The sequence below is a fragment of the Camponotus vicinus genome, unplaced genomic scaffold (genome assembly GCF_025532165.1).
Source record: "Camponotus vicinus isolate PSW18456_S1 unplaced genomic scaffold, iyCamVici1.0 SCAF_14, whole genome shotgun sequence".
Taxonomy (NCBI): domain Eukaryota; kingdom Metazoa; phylum Arthropoda; class Insecta; order Hymenoptera; family Formicidae; genus Camponotus; species Camponotus vicinus.
This window is the reverse complement of record NW_028141950.1, coordinates 1,064,222-1,087,500: the sequence shown is the minus strand read 5'-3', so window position 1 is coordinate 1,087,500 and position 23,279 is coordinate 1,064,222. Positions and strand designations below refer to the sequence as shown.

Below are 23,279 nucleotides of genomic sequence, written 5' to 3'. Positions count from 1 at the left end.
GAGTGATTGATGAAATTGTTGAAGTGATTTTAATAATTAGAAAGAATAAAAAATAATCTAGAAAATAATAAGAATGAGTAATGAATAAGTTTGTACCGTTATTTATGCATGAGCCGTAAAATTGTTTGGCCAGTTTTACGAATGGCAAATGATCATGTTTGTTTCTATTTTCCATAGTCACTATCAAAAAAATTTGTAAAATTACGTTATTAATGTTTTTATCGTCTTAAATTTTGAAAGGATTGCAATAATGTTAGATGCTTTTCAAAGCATCATTATACAGTGAAATTTTAATACATATTATTGGCATAGCAAAGGAACAAGTACGTACCTCTTAAAGCATAATAAGTTTTATGCTGAAGTTGACTTATGACAGACCAATTAGTCTGAAATATGGAATTGGCGTTATCCCAAGCACCGCAGACGTACTCATAAAAATCGTCGCAAGGATTAATGTCTTTTTCTATATGTTTCTTCCACATTCGTAATTTCGTCGAAAGATCTAAATTTTAGAAATAGAATATCAATTACAACATATATATCTACATATATGTGTGTATGTCTTTCTTTACATTTAATTGTAATTATGTAATATTAATAAAAGAAATTCAAAACTAGAATTTAAATTAAACGTTCGCTACCATACAACGAGAGGATAATTTTATATTATAAAAGGCAAGTGTGTGTATAAAATGTAAAATCAAAATAAAAAATCAATCTCTCCAACTTGTAAAAATATTAAAAAATAACCAGATTTAATTATTATCAAATAATTCTTTGAACTGCTTTTACGTTGTATGTGCGTGATTGATGTAATATTTGCAATATTTTGTTTGACTGTATATATCCTATTTGTGCAAACTTTTTCAATCGCGAATATTCAAATATTCTCTGTATATAATAATGTATGTTATAGTTGAATGACTAACAACCGATGAACTATGATCTTGCTCGTATATTAAATTAATATTTGTTAACGTACTAATATCAGTAGAATTTGGGATACACGCCTCACAAAATTGCTTGACTCGCTGTAACTCATCGTGATGTGTATATTTGTGATCCTTAACACATCTTGAACATGGTAAATAAAATCTCTCAGTAAAATTACAATTAATACCACATATCGTTATGATAATTATTCCGAAATATCTGTAAAAAACCAAATGATTTATTTATGAATGTTCATCGAATAACACGTAAGAAAATGATATGTATTGCTATTTTTGAAAAAGTTCGTTATTGAAGTATTCTTGAAAATATTATTATTGATATTATGATATGGTCTTGTGTGTTATACCATCTATAAATTCGAATAAGGTCATATACATGACATGCCAGATATTTTGAAGAATAGTCTAGAAATAAAATTCAAATCCAAAATCGACAACCGTAGTTAGAATTTTATAAACGAAAAAATATAATTATAAAAAAAGTTACAAGAACATCTTGCAGAGTAGGACTATGAAAAAAAGTATCTTTTAATTTATCATCATTATTTTTTTGTAATATACTAAAATTGGGAACACGGATATATAACATTATTAAGCACGCGGACTTATTTTTACTTCATTATTTATTGTGTGTGTGCACACATAATTACTGTAATAAATCTGATACGAATACGGATATAATTAAACATTTATTTAATAAAGTATACATGTGCTAGAAAGAAGTAATGCTAAAAGAAAATATGACTTACAGTAACAAAAAGCGGCACATGCTTTTATTATCCGAAGAAATATCAGATACAAGAGATATCAATACAACAATCGAATGCTCACTGAGCTAGAAAACGTTTTCTTTATTCGATAAAGTTCACCCTTGAAACTCAAACGCGCCGATCAGTTACGAATAACTACGATTAGTAACGACCAACTGCTCAATATATATGGTTTATCCCTACTTTCTGAAAAATGATACGAAAGCAATAGATATTGTTGTACATCACTGCTAAGGTTTCGGCCAAATTTCTTAGCTTACGCCTACTGTTCCCCTCTTATCATTCACGCCGCTCGTAACTAAGGAACGCTCAGGAACGTGTGCGTCACAAATGTAATGTGTGGCAATCTAAGTTCTCTTTATTGCTTATTAATAATAAAAATAATTATTCTATTATTAATTACGTACATGTTCTGTAACAATTTAAAATCAAAGCTATTTAAAATCATAGCAATAATAATTGAATAAATAATTGAAAGGGCAAAATAAACAATAATATTCAAAATAGCTGTCCGATGAAATATAATGATAGTATAAGTTTAGTTGAAGGACATAAAATTTCTTTTTCCCTAGAGTTGTTCATTTTTCAGCTTTAAAATTAATAATATTCTTGCAACATTAGTTCAATTTTGTAACACGATAAGCATTTAAGAAGATAAACAACAATATTTTAATCAAATTTCATTGAGATTGAAAATTACACAGTATTTAGTGTGTATTTGTAACATGCATATATGTATATTGACTGTGGTTCTCCATGCGTTCAATTAAATGATTATATTCGAATATCTCAATATCTGTCACTTATTTACTCAGATATCTCGTAAATCGTCTTACAAATTTCTATTGGAAGTAATTCATTGGAAATAAATTAAGAAATTCTTATTTTTTATTATAACGATCTCATTTCATATTATGTTATATGATATGGGAAGGATCTGACAAATGCGCCAATTCAAAAAAGAAGATCCTTATTATACACCAGCATAAATTCCGAATTATCTATGCTTACATTAAGAGCCTTGAAGACAGACTGTATTATGTTCAACCAATTTATTTGAAGAAATATTACTAGACAGATTACATTTCCAGATATACCGATAGAAACATGAGAGAAACATGATTACATACATAATTCCATAAAATATAAAATATTTGTTTTTATTTTTATGTTATAAAAGATTGGCATATATGATATGTGTTAATAAATATAATTTCTTTTCTCGCATTCCTTTTTGAAATATGATGCCTTGGATAATATATCTAATTTATTTAATCGAGAAATGATATTTCTTTATATAAAAATTATGTGACAATTATGAAATAACAGTTATTCAAAAATAGTTTTTATATATTTAATAAAATGATAGTGTAAAACATATTCAGAGTATATACATACATGTGTATGTAAGTTTTTTTTTAAAATGCTTTATTTTTTTACTTTTTTTGCATATATTAACAAAATACAGTATTAGCTTGTTAACATTATCTTAATTATTTACTACAAACTAGCATTTAAATAGTATAAATAGTAATTACAAATTATAATATTATTATATAATTATATTTTTCTAATTCTCTAGAATTATGGTCGTTGCCAAAAAATTAATTCAAATGAATGCTGTTACATACGCTTCGCTATGACATTTGCATGTGCATGCACTAAATCTTGATGAATGAGCAGATTTCAGCAAATATAATCATACAAAATTACATAAATATATAATATAAATTAATAATAAATATAATATGGCTATCCAATGATATTTTTTATTTCTATTAATATATATATCAATAATATACATTAATATAAATAAAAAAATATATATATATGTATATAATATAGGGAAATATATATAATACATAATACATATATTAATAATTATATTAATAATTTATATTACTAATTTATATTATAATATATTGTGTATGTATACATGTTATGTATGTGCGTAATGTATAATTTTATATGATAATCTGTGATGCAAAGGGAGTTTTATTTTACCTCTGCGAGCTTTCATATTCTATATTTTCGGTGAGCCAGTTTTTAATAGTGAAATAAAAAAATCGATATGCGCAATAATAGTTTTTGTTCATGCGATCCTTCATATTTTGCATTACATAAACACAAATGGATAGATGCAACGACGTTGTTACAGCATTCATCTGAACTTTATTGACGATGCCTCATTAGATTTATCAATAATTTATACGATTTCTTTCTGTTTATGATTCTGTTATATAATAAAAGTGCTCTCCATTTGTCGCCTCGTTAGTACTTAGAGAATTTGCATCTGATCATAGGTCTCATTGGACTGCCCATTGAACAACTAAATGCTTTAGAAAAAGCCTTCGTGTTAGCCAAATTGCCGGCTACTTGCTCTGTAGCACTGTTGATATTTGTAAAATATTTATTGCAAGGATTTGTTGTTCCACATATCAGCTTTAAAATAATTTAAAACAAATTATAGAATTAATTATAATATATATAAATTATGAAAAAAAATTTCTAAATACATTTTCTTTTACAATAGTAGTATATAAATTTCGATTGAAAACAAATTCCAGATTTAATATATATGTATATAAATCTGTCATATACATATCTATATATATACACATATATATACTTTCCACTTACTCGTGTATTATAGAAAAAGAACAATTGCTCCGAGCTTAAATTTATTGATATTTCTGGTTTTAAATTTGTAGAAAAATACATTTTCTCTTGAAACGCAGAGTAAGCAATTTGTGTGCCAATGAAACGTGTGATACTTTCATTTCTAATACAATTTTGGTACAACTGAAATCAACTTTAATGAAAATCTGATCCATATAAACTTATTAAACTCATTCAAACTAAAATGCTGAAAAATAATCACGGCTATATGCGGTGATTATTTTTCAGCATTTTAGTTTGAATAATCTTGCATAATCTTGCACATATTTTTGCGCTTCTTACTTGTCATATGTGAATAGGAATAATAAAATGTATAACGACAGACAATTTTTTATCATAAATTGATATAATAATGTACACACTTGAAAATTTATATTTGACTTGTTTGTTGCATCCAGCATAAAATATTCATTAGTTGTCAAGAGACATTCCAAATTGTTTTCATAAATTTGTCTAATTGTAGTATTCCATTTTAAATTTCCAAATTCATCCAAATATGATCCTATGAAATTTATCAAATGAATGAGATAGAAAATAATATTGAAAATTTATTGAAACTTACCAATATGCATATTTATACTATGAGCCAACTGTTGTCCGATAATCGAACCTATTCCGCCGTAATTAAAGGCACTGAAAAATAAATTATAATTTTAATATAAATTTTAAAATAAATTATAATTTTAAATTATAAAAAATATGATGAAAAATTTTCTTCATAACATTTTTTGTTTTATGTACTTACATTGATTCATTTAGTGAAAAACATGGGTATTGCATCATATCAACAGGTATATCTGAAAATATTATATGTAAAATATATATGTATATGTGTTTATATATATATATATATATATATATATATATATATATATATATATATATATACAAGTTGATTTTATGTAATATATTGTCTTATTATTTTTCAATATATCACATTATATTTTATCATTCGAATATCATATTATTGTAATCTTTATTATGTATTGCATAAATTTACACTAATTGTAAACTCACATATTACATTAGTCCGTTGGTCATAACTAGGATTGTCTGATATAAAATCAAATGACCACCTATAAGTATAATGTAATATTTTATACATGAATTGAATATATGTTTAATTAAAACTAAATAATGTTTAGTAATAAAAAAATAAACCTGCGTAAACTCTCGTCTTTATGCTTAGATTCATGAAAACTTCTTTGTTTTCTTATATTCCGATACTTTATAATAGTCAATACATTTGTGAAATAATTGTCATCGATCTTCAACTAGAACAGAAATTCGATTATTTGCATTTTTATTATTTATATAACAAACAAATTCACTTTAAATATATGATTGATAGATCGACTCCTACCCCATTATACATTTCAGTGAGTGCTGTCTGATCATCGTACCGTTCAAAATAACCGACTTGCAATGATATGTTATAAATTTTCCTCCTTATAAACTTCCTCATCAATATATTTCCCTGTAACGTATTATTTGAATATAAATAATGAAACATTCTATATTTTAAATCCTCCAATATGTCAGAAACCTTAAACAGAGAGATTAATAAAAATAAATCTTTACAGAAATTTTCCTTGTTTTTAGTGAATTTTTGAAGGAAAAAAGTTTATGTATAAAAATTTACAGCTTCCAATGTATCCTCTGAAATAATTGTCTTCGTATAAAGATATAACAAGGCATCTTTCATCTGAAATTCCTTAATGCATTTTAACCATCTGCAAGATAAAAATAAATATTTTATTGAGGAAAATCCTACTAAAAAAAAATTCAAAATTACATTTAGTTTAATATTATCGACTCACCGCCGTTCTTGTTTCGTTCTATTATAAATTTCAGTATTAGATGCATTATAATGCTCTAATTCAATATCTCTCATTTGTTCATTCAAATTGCCCATAAATGTTCTCACGATATGCCATTGTAAATAATTCACTGTAAAGAAATAATTAAACATGAATTGTTATTTCTACAAACAAAATACTAATTGATATTACCGATTGTATGTTGCGGTGTGGCATCTAGCAAATATGTCAATTTATGTAAAATTTCTTTATCATATACGAGGACAGTTTCCGAAGCGTTTACAGTTATGCCAAGAAACTTAGAAACGATTTGTATTTTATCCAACCAATTAATCTGAAATGATATCGATATTATAAAGAATTGTACGTGAATTGATTCATGTGTTGTAGTAAATAATTATAAACACCAATGAATGGAAATGCGATTACAAACACATAATTGCAATTAAATAGTGATAGTGAAGCATGAATATCTATTTTTGAATTAAAAGATAAATATCACATGTTAATATGTACGTAAAATTCTGTGCAGAATATTTCAGTTACGATATATTTTATTTGTTAAATAGATGAAATGTACATAAATTTTACTAGAATTGAATATAGGTAATAATAATAATAATAATAATAATAATAATAATAGAACATTTTAATTGTTTATAAAATAACTACTGTAGAAATCATATATTTTATATTAATATTACCTTCGCTGTGGATTGAGTTTCCGTAAGATCATAAAATTTCTGTAATTCCGCAATCGTCATTTTATTTCCAGCGGTAGGGATTTTTTTCTCATATCCTAACTATAAAAATGAAATTAAAACAGATAGATTTATTCGAAATTCATATACTGTATATGATCGTTGTTAAAATCTTTTATATATAACGTTAATATATATGAATAATTACGTTTAAAAGGTTTGTTTCAAATAAAACTAAATCTATTATATCCGTATGTAGCTGCCGCTTTGGAATCTGAATTCCTTTGTCTTTTGCGAAAGCTTTTACTACTTTCATTATTGTGCTTATGTATACATCGTAATTCTCGTCTTGTAGATCAATTTTTAATTTGTCGCCGAGAGGAAGTGAAAGAAATGGATGTACCTGTATTTACATTTATTTATATTAAATATGTTATTGTTCCGTATAATATTGTACATACAGCAAATCTTATATTGTCGTTGTAACCAAAAGTTTATCACACATCAGCACACACATATATCCACGTACGCATGCAAAAATATATACGTATACAAGTATATGTGTAATGTAAATAGAAAGATATACCATAAGTATAGAATTTCCATCATTAATTGTATATGATATGTTGAAAAGATTAGAGAAAGTATACAATTGAAGATAATCATTGTCCATCTTTTGCCAAGTAATTTCTTTCGCATTCTTCTCTTCTTCAGACATTAGAATTGGCCATCCTCCAGTTGCGTCCAACATTTGTTGCATAGGTTTCAATCCTCTTTCTTCAAGAGTATCTGCGGTAGACACAAAAAAGGAGTGTGATGTCAATTGCAAATATTTCTAACATTTATTCGAAAGTAATTATTAATAATTTATTGATTAAACCACATTGGAGTACGTATGTAATGTAATTAAAAATTTTTTAATATTAAAATATCAGAGATATTTTTGGAGTGAATGATGAAATTGTTTAGATGATTTTAATAATTAGAAAGAATAAAGAATAATGTAGAAAATAATAAGAATAAGTAATGAAGAAGTAATAATGAATAAGTTTCTACCTTTATTTATACATGAGCCGTAAAATCGTTTGGCTATTTTTACGAATGACAAATTATCATATTTGTCTTCAATTTCCAGAAACCCTATCAAAAAAATTTGTAAAATTACGTTATTAATGTTTTTATCGTCCTAAATTTTCAAAGGATTGCAATAATATTAGGTGCTTTTCAAAGCATCATTATACAGCGAAATTTTAATACATATTATTTGACATAGCAAAGGGACAAGTACGTACGTTTTATATGATAATAAGTTCTATACTGAATATGATCTTTGGTAGACCGCTTGGTCTGAAATATGGAATTGGCGTGATCCCAAATACCGCAGCTAAACTCATAAAAATCGATACAAGGGTCATTGTTTTTTCCTTTATAGTTTTTCAACATTAGTAACTTCGACGAATGATCTAAATTTTAGAAATAGAATATCAATTAAAACATATATCTACATATATGTGTGTATGTCATTCTTTACATGTAATTGTAATTATGTAATATCAATAAAAGAAATTCAAATCTAAAATTTAAATTAAACATTTGCTATCATACAACGAGATAATAATTTTATATTATAAAAGGCAAGTGTGTGTATAAAATGTATGAATAAAAAATCAATCTTTCCAACTTGCAAAAATATTAAAAAATAAACTAGATTTGATTGTTATTAAATAATTCTTTAAACTGTTTTTACGTTATATGTGTGTGATTGATGCAATATTTACAATATTATGTTTGACTGTATATTATCTTATCTGTGCAAACTTTTTCAGTCACGAATATTCAAATATTCTCTGTATATAATAATGTATGTTATAGTTGAATGACTAACAACCGATGAACTATGGTCTTGCTTATATATTGAATTAATATTTGTTAACATACCAAAATTATTATAATTTGGGATACACCCCTCACAAAATGGCTTGATTTTATCATGTACATCTTTGTTATGATAATTCATAATACATGGTACACATGGTAAATACATTATATTACAATTAATGCCAAATATCGTTGTGATAATTATTCCAAAATATCTGTAAAAAACCAAGTGATTTATTTATGAATGTTTGTCGAACAACACATAAGAAAATGATATGTATTGCTATTTTTGAAAAAGTTCGTTATTGATGTTTTCTTGAAAATATCGTTATTGATATTATGATATGATGTGTGTTATACCATCCATAAATTCGAATAAGATCATATACATGACATGCCAGATATTTTGAACAAAATAGTCTAGAAATAAAATTCAAATCCAAAATCGACAACCGTAGTTAGAATTTTGTAAACGGAAAAATATAATTATAAAAGAAGTTGCAAGAACATCTTGCAGAGTAGGACTATGAAAAAAATCTTTTAATTTATTATCATTATTTTTTTGTAATATACTAAAATTGGGAACACGGATATGTAATATTATTAAGCACGCGGACTTATTTTGACTTTATTATTTATTGCACACATAATTACTGCACACATAAATCTGATACGAATACGGATATTAATTAAACATTGATTTAATAAAGTATGTATGTGCTAGAAAGAAGTAATGCTAAAAGAAAATATGACTTACAGTAACAAAAAGCGAGCCATGCTTTTATTATCCGAAGAAATATCAGATATAATACAATAGTCGTATGCTTACTGAGCAAGAAAACGTTTTCGTTAAATTTCACCCTTGAAAGTCAAACATGCCGATCAGTTACGAATAACTACGATTAATGCCGATCAATTGCGATTAATATATATGCTTTATTCCGCGTATTTTTTGAAAAATGATACGAAAGCAGTAGATATTGTACATGATTGTTTTTTAGGAAAGTAACATCAAAGCTATAGCAATAAATAATTGAAAAAGCAAAGTAAACAATGATAATTCTTAAATGTGTAATAAAATGATAATATAAGCTTTAAGTGAGGGGTATAGAATATTTTTTTTTTAATCTGTTTATTTCTGATCTTTAATATTAATAAAATGCTCTTGCAACATTAGTTTATCTTATCAATATCTTTTCAGTCTCATATTATAATTCGATAATATTAACAATTTGTATGTATCCTGTCTATAAAATATATGTATATGTATTATTTATATATAATTTTATGTAATTACAAAATAATCAGTATATAATTTTATGTAATTACAAAATAATCAGAAAGATGGAAAAGATGAGAGAAGAATAATATACTTGATATTTTTAATGATTTAATTCACTACTGCAGTAATAGATATCATGCGTATACATTTTTATATTACAATTACCCAAATCATTCCCTATTTTTATACTTTATAAATATAAAAAAAATATTTAGAAAGCGTGCCCATATTATATTTAAATTAAAAATTTTTATTCTTTTATGAATAGAAAGAAACATAGATTATTGTAATGTTTCTATCTGTACAACGAAAAGGATTAAAAATCATTTTTATGATTTTTGTGTTAAATTTTTTAATTACATTCGCTTATACGACTTATATTTATTAAAGTTTTGTCTTATTTATTTATTTTCTGACTTTGTTTTGACGAAATACTAAAGGAGTTTTTGTTTCTGACTTTTACAGATGTTTTACTTATTTCTTGATATTTTACAGGCATAAGCGAAATAATAGCTGGTCTTCCATCATATGATATACATATGATTACAATGTCTTCGTTAGCAGGGACCGTCGTGCTTGTAAACAATATCTGCAAAAATAGGATGCCTTGTTATTCGATTAAAAATTCAATTGTCTTTCGATCGAAAAACGCTTTTGTCTTAATATAACAAATAGTTTTCTCTTGTATTCTTTACAACTGTATTCGTTACTTTTCGATACTCAAGTAAACGCGAGATGTAATCTTGATTGCGTCGAGATCGAGTCATGACTATCGCGACTTCTCTACTACGTAACTTCGAGTTGCTGGGTAGAATTTACCCGTAAAATCGCTTCTTCCGCTATCTTAATATGCGCGCGGAAAATAGAACCGCGAGATATTATCTCGCCATCATAGTAAGACATGAAAATTACTTTAAGATTACGTTTTTCCTGTTGCGATGAAAATCCATAATATCTTCGTCGAGACAATTGAAACTTCCACCGAATGAAACACATATTTTATGTTACGTATACGAGTTAGTGAAGGAAGAACTCGAAATGAAAATGCAGTTGCTGAACGCGAGTAAGAAATTGTCTGTAAAATTTGCAGATATGCTGATTTACAAGTCTCACCTTCTGCCGGGGAGCGTAATTTGGCGCACCAAAGAGCCTCTGGACTTATGTAGGACTTGCCGTTGGTACCGCACACCGGTTGTCTGTGATCTTCTTCCGGTATCGATCCGCAAGGATGATCGTCCGGCCCGGAACACGGACCGTGATGCTTCAAGAACAGATCTGCGATAGAAAGAGATACGTAAGTACACCATTGTCCTCGTATAATAAAATGGATATCGCGAAATACGAAAAATATAAATTTTGAAAAATAATGATTGTCGTATGGAGCGACGATTCTTTCTAAAATTTGATGCATAAAGAAATTTTTATTACTTTATCAAAGATTTTATTTTAAAATTTATATATAACGTTTATCTAAACTTTTTCCATGTGTATTTTTTAGATTTAATTGAGATCGTAAGTGAAAATAAATACAATTTACATACAAAATGATATAATGTATTTAACAATTAGCTGTTATGATTGATGATTTTGTGAAACGACTATTCGTCCGGCGTCATATCTCGCGATGCGAGACTTACATTTGTCGTGACGTGTCTGGCATTGCAAATGATGTATGCTCTGGTACGTGCGACCGTCGTTCCCGCAAACCTCATCATCCGCGGTAAAAGCTTCGTTCACATACTCGCCATTTGGCAAAATCGTCGTGTTTGTGTGCGCTTCTACGCAGGAATCGTGGCTATGCGTGTCGCACTCTCCGTTGGAAATTACTTTTAGATCTGAATTATAAAATACAAGAAATATACGCATTCACATACAGCATCTTTGTCAGGAGAAAGCTCCCTTATATTTAAATGTTTGATGATCTTGATTAAAACCACAAAGATTAAAATTCTTTTGAAATCTATTTAAATTAAATTCGAGAAGTTATATTTCTAGTTAGACTGCAATTAAATTAATTTATTATTAATTTATTATTAAATTTGCATTTACAAATTAAAATTTTATCGCTATTTGAATATCTTCGCTCTTCGACAAAGCTGATTTGAAAAATTGATTCGTCGATAAAATGTATATAAATTATTTTGTTAATTTATGAATTATTACGTACGTGAATGATGGCAGAGAAACAGGAAAGGATTTGAATAAGTAACGCCATCCGATGCGCAAACCGGATTCCATTCATATCTCACTTTCGCGATGTCACAAACCGCCGCACCGTAAAGCTGGTGAACGAATTCCACGCGACAACCGCCGTCGTGAATAATTTGCAGTTCTAGAGAAATCAAATATATCCTGAGATGTGCTGATTTAAAATCTAAGCATGTATATGCGATGCGCAATATTTCTCAATGATTCATAGTAATTTAATGAATAAGTAGTTGTCGCTTCTCTTACGATTTAAAATTTTTAATATTAATCTTAATTTTTCAAGTTGAATTTTAATATTAATTACCACATTCTTTCTTAATTTTTATGTTTTAAAAATATATATTTGCATCGCATTTTTTATTCTTATTTATATATTTTCTCATTTATTTATATTTATTTTATATTTTAATTCCTTACTGTTGGGACAATAATTTTGTACATGATAAACCTCGAATGATCTCGTAATAATTTGTTAATATAAATTAATAAATATTAATAAATGAATTATATAAATATTATAATAATATAAATTTCGCATCGTTGTCATAAATAATAAACTGTCATAAATAATCAACAATAATAAACTCGATTCCGATGCATACCGCTAAACGCAAAAGGATAACCGTGTTATTTCAGCGAAACATTCAATTTAGAGCGGGACTTTCCAAATTAATTCGATATAATTGGCACGTCACACAAAGCTTAAGAAAACGCGGAGGAGTTTAAACGATATTCCCATCTACTTACTGGCGTAATTAGGCGAATCGTAACTAAATGCTTTCGCGTAACTTTCGTCGTAATCCCTTACCAGGGTTATATCGTTGCAGGCATTTGAGTTGCGCCGCGTTCTGATACGTGAGCCCATTATTAGCGCAAACCGGATTCACCTCGTAATGTTCAGTGCCCTCTCTGTAACAATGATCATTCTGTCGGCAGTCTGCCATAGACACGGCTATCAAGTCTGAAACGAGGTCAAAGTTTCAGTAGCCGAAATGAAAGCTTCTTCGCTTGCGACGAAGACAAATCAATATTAATGCGCTCATTAATCTTATCGAATCCAAAAGTCCAAGTATTCTCAAATTGTCTACAGTCTACATTGGAGACAACTTTTGAAAAATTATGACTTTTCTCTTATTAAATATAAAAACTTTAATAAATGTAAGTATTATTTAATATACATTTTAAAATATATTAAAATTTTTTTAAAGTATATAAACACATATAGATCGACACACAGAGACCTGTAAATATAAAGATAAAGAATGTTACCTTTCGATTGTTTGTGGCGAACGCATAGAAGCGATTGCATATTCGTGTAAATTTTATGATCCGAACCGCAAACCGGCTTATAATGTAGATCAACGTTGCAATATTTCTCGTTTTCCAAGCATGGACCGGAATGCAACGTAGCGACTACAAAATATTTTAATTAAAAACATTTTAGATTAATTTTTTCGCTAAAACTACTCTTTTTCCTTTGCATAAGAGAGAGAATTTCTTTATAAAATTTAAAACATATATTCCTAAAATACGTATACCTTTATATTAGAATATCTTGTTAATATTTTTTAAATTTTATTGTAATAATTATATATATGTACATATATATAATTTAAAAATGTATGAGCTTAATAATATATAAATATTTTATATATTATTAAACTCATATATTACGCATTATGACATATCGTCGCCAATTTTCGTTAATTGTAAAATAAAGGATTAACTTACCAATATCCTGGCTGTGATGGTTTTTGCAGTCTAAATATAAACCATTGGCATATGTGACGCCATTGTCACCGCATATCGGACCACCATAGATATCCGGATTATCGAAAATCGAACAATTTTCATACAGAGCCACCTTATCTTTCAAGCTAAGCCCAAGTCCCGCTTTGATGCACATCCCGATTCCTATAGAAATTAGAGACGTTTCTTATCTTTCTCTGCTATAATTTTTACAGAGATTATGCTAATTGTTATTTATATATCTGTACTTTGTACCAAATAAAATTAAAATCGAATATTAACAACTTGAGCTGACCTAAAAGAAGAAGGACGTAATGCGCAACGGAAGACGACATTGCTGCATTTCCAGCTTTGTGAATGCAGTTCCAGCTTGCGGAAAGATCTCGTGTCCTACTGCGTCCGATCGCTCGATTCCGCCGCTCTTTTTTCCTCTCAGATTAAGTATTGTTATGCATTCCTCTTGTCGCGATAGCCAGAGAAATTTCGTATCGCATTTCGTGTCACTAGCAAGCAAGATCAATCGTAATTATGCGTCATTATTGATCTCTCGCCAATAATTTTTGTTGTCGGAAGAATTTAAACGTGACCCATCGTGGAAAAATTTTGTCGCACGCGCAAAATTACAAATAAACGTTTTATGTAGTGCATTCCCTTATCGAACAATTAGTCAGCGTTGATTCTAATAATATGACATGTATTGGCAAGAAGATTTGGGTGGCCTCGATAATAAATTCGTCGCCTACTGTAATAATTTATTAATATATTAATATATTATATATATTTATTAATTTATTAATATATTAATATATTATAGTGATATGTGAAATCATCATAATTATAAAACAATTTATTTTGTCACTTTTTAAATTAAAAAACCTTCACGCTTGAGGGTCGCGAAAAGAGCGTGGATTATTATTACGGTGGAGATAAACCATATCTAATATCGGGAGCTGATGGTAGATATGTCAAAATATGGGATTATCAAAACAAGACTGGCGTACAGATCTTGAAGGGCCATACAAAATATTTCGGCTGTGTGTTTCCTATCGATTGTTTTCATTGCTTCAGAAGTCGGTATCGCCAGAATATGGCATGCCAAAACGTACAAATTAGAGTCGTCTCTCTTCCGTTTTATTTTATAAATGGAAATGAGAAGAAAAGAAAGAATAATTTAAAATGTAAATAAATAGGCGCGAATAATCCGAATGACGAAGGATAATAAATATTCTCTGACAAGAAACGAGTGAAAATATTATTTTTATTTTTATTATTTCAAAATGTCGCTCTAAAACGATCTTTATATTATCATTAAAAAAACGATATCGAAAATGCGATATGTTACTGACGTAAACCTATATTATCGATAAGGGACGGTATAATCGATCTCTATATTATCGACGGAGAAACAGGTAGTAAACCTATATATTACCAATAGAGGGCAGTATTATCGATTGCGCATCTAAGGCCCTGCGCACAATAGGAAAAATATTAAATATTAAATATTTAATATTTAATATTTTTCCTATTGTGCGCAGGGCCTAATCAAAATTATCGGTTCTGATTGGAGTTTTTTTTTTTTATATATGTATACTACTCAGATATTTATAACTACACTTAGGCCCATATTCTGAATCCTCTTTTATCGATAAAAATGCTCCTAAAAGCGGCCTGTAGCCAATCAGAAGGTTTATATGCCACTTTTAGAGGCATTTTTATCGATAAAAGAGGATTCAGAATATGGGCCTTAGTATCGATTTTGTACTACTTTATCGACTTTGTACGTATCTACAGAGATGTACAGGCATGATGGCGCTGCCTATGCCACTATTTTATTCTGAATAAAAAAAAAAAAAAAAATCAAAATTATCTCTTCGATGCGTGTCACATAATTTCTCATGCAATTAAATTTTTAATATAGTATTTATTCTAAGTACTTTTCAAATAAACTTTTCATTTGCTGCAGAAATCGCTCGAGAAATAATTTCGCGGGCTTTATCGTGAATGTCGGCATATGATGAATGATGCTGATCTAACCTAACATCATTTACGATATGCCAGACGCCATTTTCACTCACCGCAACGGCCACGTCCTAACTTTCACAGCAGGAGCATCTTATTCTATAATTTTACAGCAGAGAAGTATTAGTATAATCAGTGGATAATCGTGTGAAACAAAATGGTACGTAGAAAAAGCGAATCGAATCACAACAATGTCATTGAAACACCTGCGCGTTTGACATTCACTCATGCGTATATGTTTCACTTTAGTGTTCATAACTTTAGTCATCATGTCAAAATATATTGCTCCTTTTGGAGATGATGAAAGACTTACTCGCATAATGAATTTTTTGGATCGAAAAATATCACGTTTTGCGCGCAAAAATTTTACAATAAATGCATCGAATCTGTCGGTTGATGCAAATCTTGTAGGTTTAATGTGTGTGTGTGTGTGTGTGTGTGTGTACATATTTATTGTGTTTGGAATAAAAATTATCATTTTGACAATATGATAAATCCAAAAGAAATAACAATCAAAATTTTATATGTGTATTATATAATTTATACCATTTTTTTCTTTTAGCCTCTTAGGTTAGACATTAAGCGGAAACTGACAGCCAGGTCAGATAGAGTGAAGAGCGTCGATCTTCATCCAACCGAACCATGGATGCTATGCTCTTTGTATCAAGGCAACGTTAATATTTGGAATCACGAAACGCAAACCTTGGTAAAAACGTTTGAAGTATGCGATCTACCAGTACGGACAGCCAAGTTTGTACCACGCAAGAACTGGGTTATTACTGGCTCCGATGATATGCAAATTAGAGTGTTTAATTACAATACCTTGGAACGCGTTCATTCGTTTGAAGCGCATAGTGATTATGTCAGATGTATAGCGGTGCATCCAACACAACCATTTATTCTTACCAGCAGCGGTACGTTATAGGATAATAATTTTCATTCTTTCATTAATGTTTATACTTTATATTTTTTAATTTTATTTTACAGATGACATGTGGATCAAATTGTGGAACTGGGAGAAATCCTGGATCTGTCAACAAGTATTTGAAGGCCACACACATTATGTTATGCAGATTGTGTTTAATCCAAAAGATAACAATACTTTTGCCAGTGCTTCTCTTGATAGAACTGTCAAAGTTTGGCAGCTTGGTTCACCTACGGCTAATTTCACGCTTGAGGGCCACGAAAAGGGTGTAAATTGCGTGGATTATTACCATGGTGGAGACAAGCCATATCTAATATCGGGAGCTGATGATAGATATGTCAAGATATGGGATTATCAAAATAAAACTTGCGTACAGACCTTGGAGGGTCACACACAAAACATTTCGGCTGTGTGTTTCCATCCGGAATTACCGATTGTTCTCACTGCTTCGGAAGATGGTACCGTTAGAATATGGCATGCTGGAACGTATAGATTAGAATCGTCTCTCAATTATGGTTTCGAGAGAGTATGGACCATCGCGTGCATGCGTGGTTCGAATAATGTTGCCATCGGCTACGACGAAGGTAGTGTCATGGTGAAGGTTGGCAGAGAAGAACCGGCCGTTTCAATGGATTCATTGGGTGGAAAGATCGTATGGGCGCGTCACAGCGAAATCCAGCAAGTGAACTTGAAGGCGTTGGGCGAGGAAGCTCAAGACGGGGAGCGGCTGCCATTAGCCGTCAAAGATATGGGCGCCTGTGAAATTTATCCGCAAACCATACAGCATAATCCGAACGGACGTTTTCTGGTGGTTTGCGGTGATGGGGAGTACATCATATATACATCCATGGCATTGAGGAACAAGGCATTCGGACAGGCGTCAGAATTCGTATGGGCGGCTGACTCGAGCCAGTATGCAGTGCGAGAAAGTAATACAACGGTTAAAGTATTTAAAAACTTCAAGGAGAAGAAGAGCTTCAAGCCAGATTTCGGAGCAGATAGTATATATTTCTTTTTTTATTTCTACATATGGTTTTATATTGTTTTTCCGTTTTGTAATATACTATTGTCGCAATTATAGGTATCTTTGGCGGATTTTTACTTGGTGTATCTTCTGGATCCGGTCTCTCCTTCTTCGACTGGGATATGTTAAAGTTGATCCGTCGCATAGACATACAACCGACACATGTGTATTGGGCCGAAAATGCCTCGTTGGTAGCATTAGCTACATCAGATCAATATTTTATATTAAAATATCATGCAGATGCTATCGCTAATGTTGCAGAAAACGCTGAGGACATTGAAAATGCATTCGAGGTACATTTATATTTAATTACTTTAACAAGCTTTTTATTTTTTTCTTAATATTTATAAACAAAATATCTTTATAGATGGTAGCAGAGATGAGTGAAGTGGTAAAGACAGGTTTATGGGTTGGCGATTGCTTTATTTATACCAACAGCGTCAATCGCATTAATTACTTTGTCGGTGGCGAAGTTGTCACAGTCTCTCATCTGGACAGACCAATGTACTTATTGGGATATGTACCAAGGGACAACAGATTATACTTATGCGATAAAGAACTATCTGTCGTCTCGTACTCTTTATTATTATCAGTACTCGAGTATCAAACTGCGGTCATGCGAAAAGATTTCGAGACTGCCAACAGAGTACTGCCGACCGTTCCAAAGGAACATCGTACACGAGTAGCTCATTTCTTAGAGAAACAGGTACATAATTTAATACGATATTCTTTTTGATCACAGGAATATTTATATCGAAGACTTTTTTCATTTTCATTTTTGTTACAGGGTTTCAAAGAACAAGCCTTAGCGGTATCGACAGATCCCGAACATAGATTTGAATTGGCACTTGCGCTTGGAAATCTCGTGACCGCGCATGCTCTTGCAAAAGAAGCGAATAGCCAGCAAAAGTGGCGACAGCTAGCTTCTCTCGCTACGCAAAAGGGAAAATTATGTCTAGCACAAGAATGTTTACATCAAGCGCAAGATTTTGGTGGCTTGTTATTATTAGCAACTAGCACGGGAAACGCCAACATGATAGAGAAACTCGGCGCGGTCGCGGATGAAACGGGAAAAAACAATATCTCTTTCTTGTCGAATTTTATACTAGGTGACGTCGACAAGTGTCTCGACATTCTTATCAAAACGGACAGAATTCCAGAGGCAGCGTTCTTCGCTAGGACATATGCACCCAGTAAAATTTCCTCCATCATGAAGTTGTGGAAAGAGAAGCTGTCGACAGTGAGCGAAAAGGCCGGACAGAGCTTGGCAGATCCTGAACAGTACGAGAATCTTTTCCCAGGATACAAAGAAGCGTTAAAGGTGGAGAAGTTCTTGCGTGAAGAGAGCAAAAGAAAAATTGCAGCTTGCGCATTTCCCGCTGTTACGGTAAGATCATGTAGTTATGAAATATTGTCGATTAGAATATCGATGTAGAAATACCGGAAAATGGATCGAGAAAATATCGGCGAACATGATTAAAATAACGTGTTAGAATATTAAACGAAAAACATTAAACTGTAAGCATATTAATAGAATGCAAATCATCTCGCTGAGACGAATCTCTTATTCGTCTCAATCAATTCGCAATCTCAAACGATAAGTATAATTACGACAACAACGCGCCGTGAAAGAGTTAAATAATATTTTTATATATACTCGTAATCACATTGTAAAATCGCGTCACGCTCGATATCGATAATAAAGATTTTATGCTCCCCTGTTCGTTATCGCATTGTTATTGCTCGATAGAATACTGTATAAAATTGATCTTCCGCTTATCGATAAAACTTTCCCATAGCGACCTACTATATCATTATGCAACGAAATAATTATCTTACATTATTATACATTTTAAAGATATATTTTAAATTATAAAATATTTTATAAAATATACTTTTATGTATATATACTTATATTTATAGAATATAAAATTACTTAATTTACTGAGTTGGATAAGAAAAATTATATAACCAATCAATTTGTATTAATTTTATAGTCTAATATTGAACGGAAGCCATTGGAGGAAATGTTGGCCGCTGAGCAATCGGGCACATTCCAGTATAAGGACGGCACGAATAGCATTTCGGAAATACAATCAACCGAAGCAACGATTGACAGATTGCAAGATCTTTCGATATCTACAAAAGACAATTTTTTAAGTAAAATAACTACTTCCATCGTACAATCAGCGATATCTGAGAAAGCAACGACGAAGCCGGCGAGTAATTTTAGGCCTCTCACATTGGATGATGATTATCTGGACGATGATTTGGGGATTGATGATAATATTGATACCACGGTAAGTTATTTATCTTAATATTTTTATATAGAAATATATTATTTACGCGATTGCTTTAACTCTGCTTTCTTTATGTCATTTTATTTTCATTGTTTTCGTGATATTGAAGGAAATTATATATTGTTAATTATGCGTAATTAAAATTAAAGTCGATTAAAGTTATTAAGTTTAATATATGTTTTATTGATTATTTTATTGAACATTATTTATATTATTTATATATATTTTTGACATTTTATAGAATTCTCAAGCACATGGCAAAAAGTATAATATACAATTAACTATATAATAATCTAATGTTTTAGAATAGTGTCAAATGTATCAATAAAATCGATAAAGATAGAAAACGAAGAAAGCGTGAACAAATAAAGGTTGGAGGGTGTACAATTAGGCAAAAGTTTAATGCTCCTAAATATGGGCGTAACTTTAGAAGAGTATAGTATTACCAAACACAGCAAGAAAGGGGCTGCGCGATACAGTATATACATCATACATATATAAATCGCATATGCATGTAAGATGCATCAAAGTATATATTTACAAAATCTATGCTTATATTTATGTTACATATCACGAAACAAATCGCGTATACAATGCGTCATACGAGGTCTGTAAATAAAGTAATGAGACTTTTTCGAGATGAACTTTTATTTATAATTTAACTATAATTTAACTCTGTCTTTTTCAAAATAGTTCCCTTGGGTAGCCACGCAGCGCCTGAGACGTTGTTTCCAGTCTTCATAGCAGTGCTGGAACTCAGAAACCCGAATGGCCTTCAGCTGGTCGGTTACAGCCGCTTTTACGTTTTCGATCGTATCAAAGTGATGTCCTTTGAGATGAGTTTTCAATTTCGGGAAGAGAAAGAAGTCACAGGGACTCAGGTCAGGCGAATACGGGGACGACAGGAATGTTTTTCTTAAACTTGTAAACTTTCGATTACGGAGTTTTTGGCACGAAAAAACATTCCTGTCGTCCCCCAGCCCCCGTATTCGCCTGACCTGAGTCCCTGTGACTTCTTTCTCTTCCCGAGATTAAAAACTCATCTCAAAGGACATCACTTTGATACGACCGAAAACGTAAAAGCGGCTGTAACCGACCAGCTGAAGGCCATTCGGGTTTCTGAGTTCCAGCACTGCTATGAAGACTGGAAACAACGTCTCAGGCGCTGCGTGGCTTCACAAGGGAACTATTTTGAAAAAGACAGAGTTAAATTATAGTTAAATTATAAATAAAAGTTCATCTCGAAAAAGTCTCATTACTTTATTTACAGACCTCGTATAAAGAAATGCAAAAAGAAAATTCATGAAATATCAAGATAGTGCTATAGCTTTTACATTATAAAATTATTTCAATCGATCATATTGATTGATTGAATTGTATTATTAATGAAACTAAACCTAGAAATTATATTAAAATTATATTAAAATTATATTAAAAATATTTTTTTCAAATTAATTCAGTTTAGACAAATTTGTAGGTTTACATATGTAAGTTTGTATGCAAGTCAATTTCTGTGTGTTAAAGAATATTTGTTTGCATGCGTATACGTAATACACGAAAATCAGCGATAGATCATTAAAGCTTGTCCCGATATGACAACTGGTGTGAACGCGAAGGAACATGGTATTCTCTTTCTCTCTTTCTCTTTTTCTCTGCGAGAGACTTTTGCGAGAAGCCAGAGGAGCTTGTTTGCTCCGAGGCAGTCACGCCGTATTTCGTTTACAGCCTTGTTGCCATAACACTCGACTCCGGAGTCGAACCGGAGCTCTTCTACCATAAGGTTCCGACCATTACTACGTTTTGTCACGCTCTGCCTCTTGCTCTGTTTCCATTCATTCGCGATGGTGCGTTTAAGAATACTTGCGCTTCGACATTTCTCATTTTTGAGAAGATTTTGAAATTATGGGGTTTTATAAACACGATTATACTTGATTAAATGTTTCTCGTTACAAACATTAATATTGACGAATATTTGTAAAATCGTTAAATTATTTTCTGTTTCAGGGTATTAATCTCGACGATGATCCTTTCGACGATGAAGAAGATTAACTATCGAGACAAGAGATGAATAACATGTGCATATCGCACAAGTATCTTTCATTTTCCTCCCGTCAATCATTCCCCGCAAGAAGAAAAAAAATGATTAAATAGAAGCAAAGTAATTTAGAATCAAGTATTAAAATTATAAAACATTTTCTTATGCGCAAATATGTTTATATTATTGCATAGATTAAAGAGAGCGGTGCCACGCATAATTGCCGGCTACTAACGGCACGGTTATAAAGATTAAATATATTGTTAATATAACAGGAAGAGTATAATATGCGTTCGTGTGTCGTACTCTCTCTTTCTCTTTCTATATCCATTTTATTACACCAACTTCCATTTTCTCATTCCTTGATACAAACAATAAATATTTTTTCTCTTCCGTTATCTTTGATTCATCAGAATCGGAAGTTTATGCTTTTGAGATGGATATAGCATTATTTTTTTTTATTTGGAGTCAATTTTTATTAACGAAAAAATTTTCGACATTGGTATAATTTTCAAATTACAAGAGTGAGATCTTTAGAAATAAAATTTTTTCAAATTAGTTCTCAAAATGAATGATGAAACATTCAAAATTCGAAATCAGTTTTAATGCAATTTTAATTTGGAATTTAGTCAACGAGACAACTCAAAAAAAAAAATTATGGCAGACGATAATCTTTTTCATTCTCGCGGAGAAGATTGATTTTAAATTTAAGAGAGAATGAACGCTACATTTTTTTCATCAACTTTGGGGTATTCGGTATATCAGCTGTTCACGTTCGCGTTTCCCTCTGAATTTTTGGACGGTCGAGAGTGCGTGCGTAAAAGCCGGAGTCGAATCGATACGCTCGTACGTGTCTTAATGTGCCGAGAGAGGAAAAAATAAAGAGGTGCAGTTAGCAGTTGTACGTGCCCAGTCCACTACTCGCGCAAGAGAAAA

The 23,279-nt window shown here is 30.5% G+C and overlaps 4 protein-coding genes across 6 annotated transcripts in view; 1 reads left to right on the top strand and 3 right to left on the bottom strand.

Annotated features, from left to right (window-relative positions):
- LOC145965227 (membrane metallo-endopeptidase-like 1) overlaps window positions 1–1,829 on the bottom strand; it is a 6,049-nt gene extending 4,220 nt beyond the window's left edge. Inside the window, exons 1-4 of one of the 2 annotated variants that reach the window (XM_083088623.1) lie at window positions 1,703–1,829; window positions 983–1,152; window positions 332–502; window positions 97–180 (exon numbers count right to left, since the gene is read on the bottom strand). In XM_083088623.1, coding sequence (XP_082944749.1) covers window positions 97–180; window positions 332–502; window positions 983–1,152; window positions 1,703–1,722 — 445 coding nt within the window. In that variant the 5' untranslated portion in view covers window positions 1,723–1,829. The remainder of the gene's footprint in view (window positions 1–96; window positions 181–331; window positions 503–982; window positions 1,153–1,702) is intronic. The other variant, XM_083088624.1, reaches the window with a different exon arrangement.
- Window positions 1,830–3,660: 1,831 nt separating this feature from the next.
- Window positions 3,661–9,585, bottom strand: LOC145965569 (membrane metallo-endopeptidase-like 1). Its single transcript, XM_083089243.1, has 18 exons — window positions 9,559–9,585; window positions 8,862–9,016; window positions 8,216–8,386; window positions 7,980–8,063; window positions 7,510–7,712; window positions 7,132–7,326; window positions 6,927–7,025; window positions 6,415–6,556; window positions 6,223–6,352; window positions 6,045–6,135; window positions 5,766–5,948; window positions 5,564–5,676; window positions 5,420–5,478; window positions 5,148–5,199; window positions 4,965–5,035; window positions 4,765–4,904; window positions 4,364–4,525; window positions 3,661–4,165 (listed from the first exon to the last, which is right to left on the bottom strand). Exons 1-18 carry the CDS (start codon window positions 9,576–9,578, stop codon window positions 3,995–3,997), a joined length of 2,241 nt encoding a protein of 746 aa, XP_082945369.1. The 5' UTR covers window positions 9,579–9,585; the 3' UTR covers window positions 3,661–3,994.
- Window positions 9,586–10,397: 812 nt separating this feature from the next.
- On the bottom strand, window positions 10,398–14,715 carry LOC145965501 (serine protease inhibitor dipetalogastin-like). Its single transcript, XM_083089124.1, has 8 exons — window positions 14,336–14,715; window positions 14,023–14,205; window positions 13,561–13,704; window positions 13,100–13,252; window positions 12,251–12,415; window positions 11,721–11,918; window positions 11,197–11,358; window positions 10,398–10,672 (listed from the first exon to the last, which is right to left on the bottom strand). The coding sequence occupies exons 1-8, from the start codon at window positions 14,373–14,375 to the stop codon at window positions 10,641–10,643; spliced, it is 1,077 nt and encodes a 358-aa protein (XP_082945250.1). The 5' UTR covers window positions 14,376–14,715; the 3' UTR covers window positions 10,398–10,640.
- Window positions 14,716–15,888: 1,173 nt separating this feature from the next.
- Beta'cop (coatomer subunit beta') lies at window positions 15,889–22,621 on the top strand. Of its 2 annotated transcripts, none has more exons than XM_083089102.1 (8): window positions 15,889–16,219; window positions 16,622–16,973; window positions 17,047–17,985; window positions 18,066–18,301; window positions 18,376–18,714; window positions 18,796–19,395; window positions 20,006–20,308; window positions 22,313–22,621. In XM_083089102.1, exons 1-8 carry the CDS (start codon window positions 16,217–16,219, stop codon window positions 22,355–22,357), a joined length of 2,817 nt encoding a protein of 938 aa, XP_082945228.1. In that variant the 5' UTR covers window positions 15,889–16,216; the 3' UTR covers window positions 22,358–22,621. The 2 variants fall into 2 exon arrangements, with proteins under 2 accessions (XP_082945228.1, XP_082945227.1); XM_083089101.1 differs by lacking the exon at window positions 15,889–16,219 and adding an exon at window positions 16,314–16,466.
- Window positions 22,622–23,279: the final 658 nt, after the last annotated feature.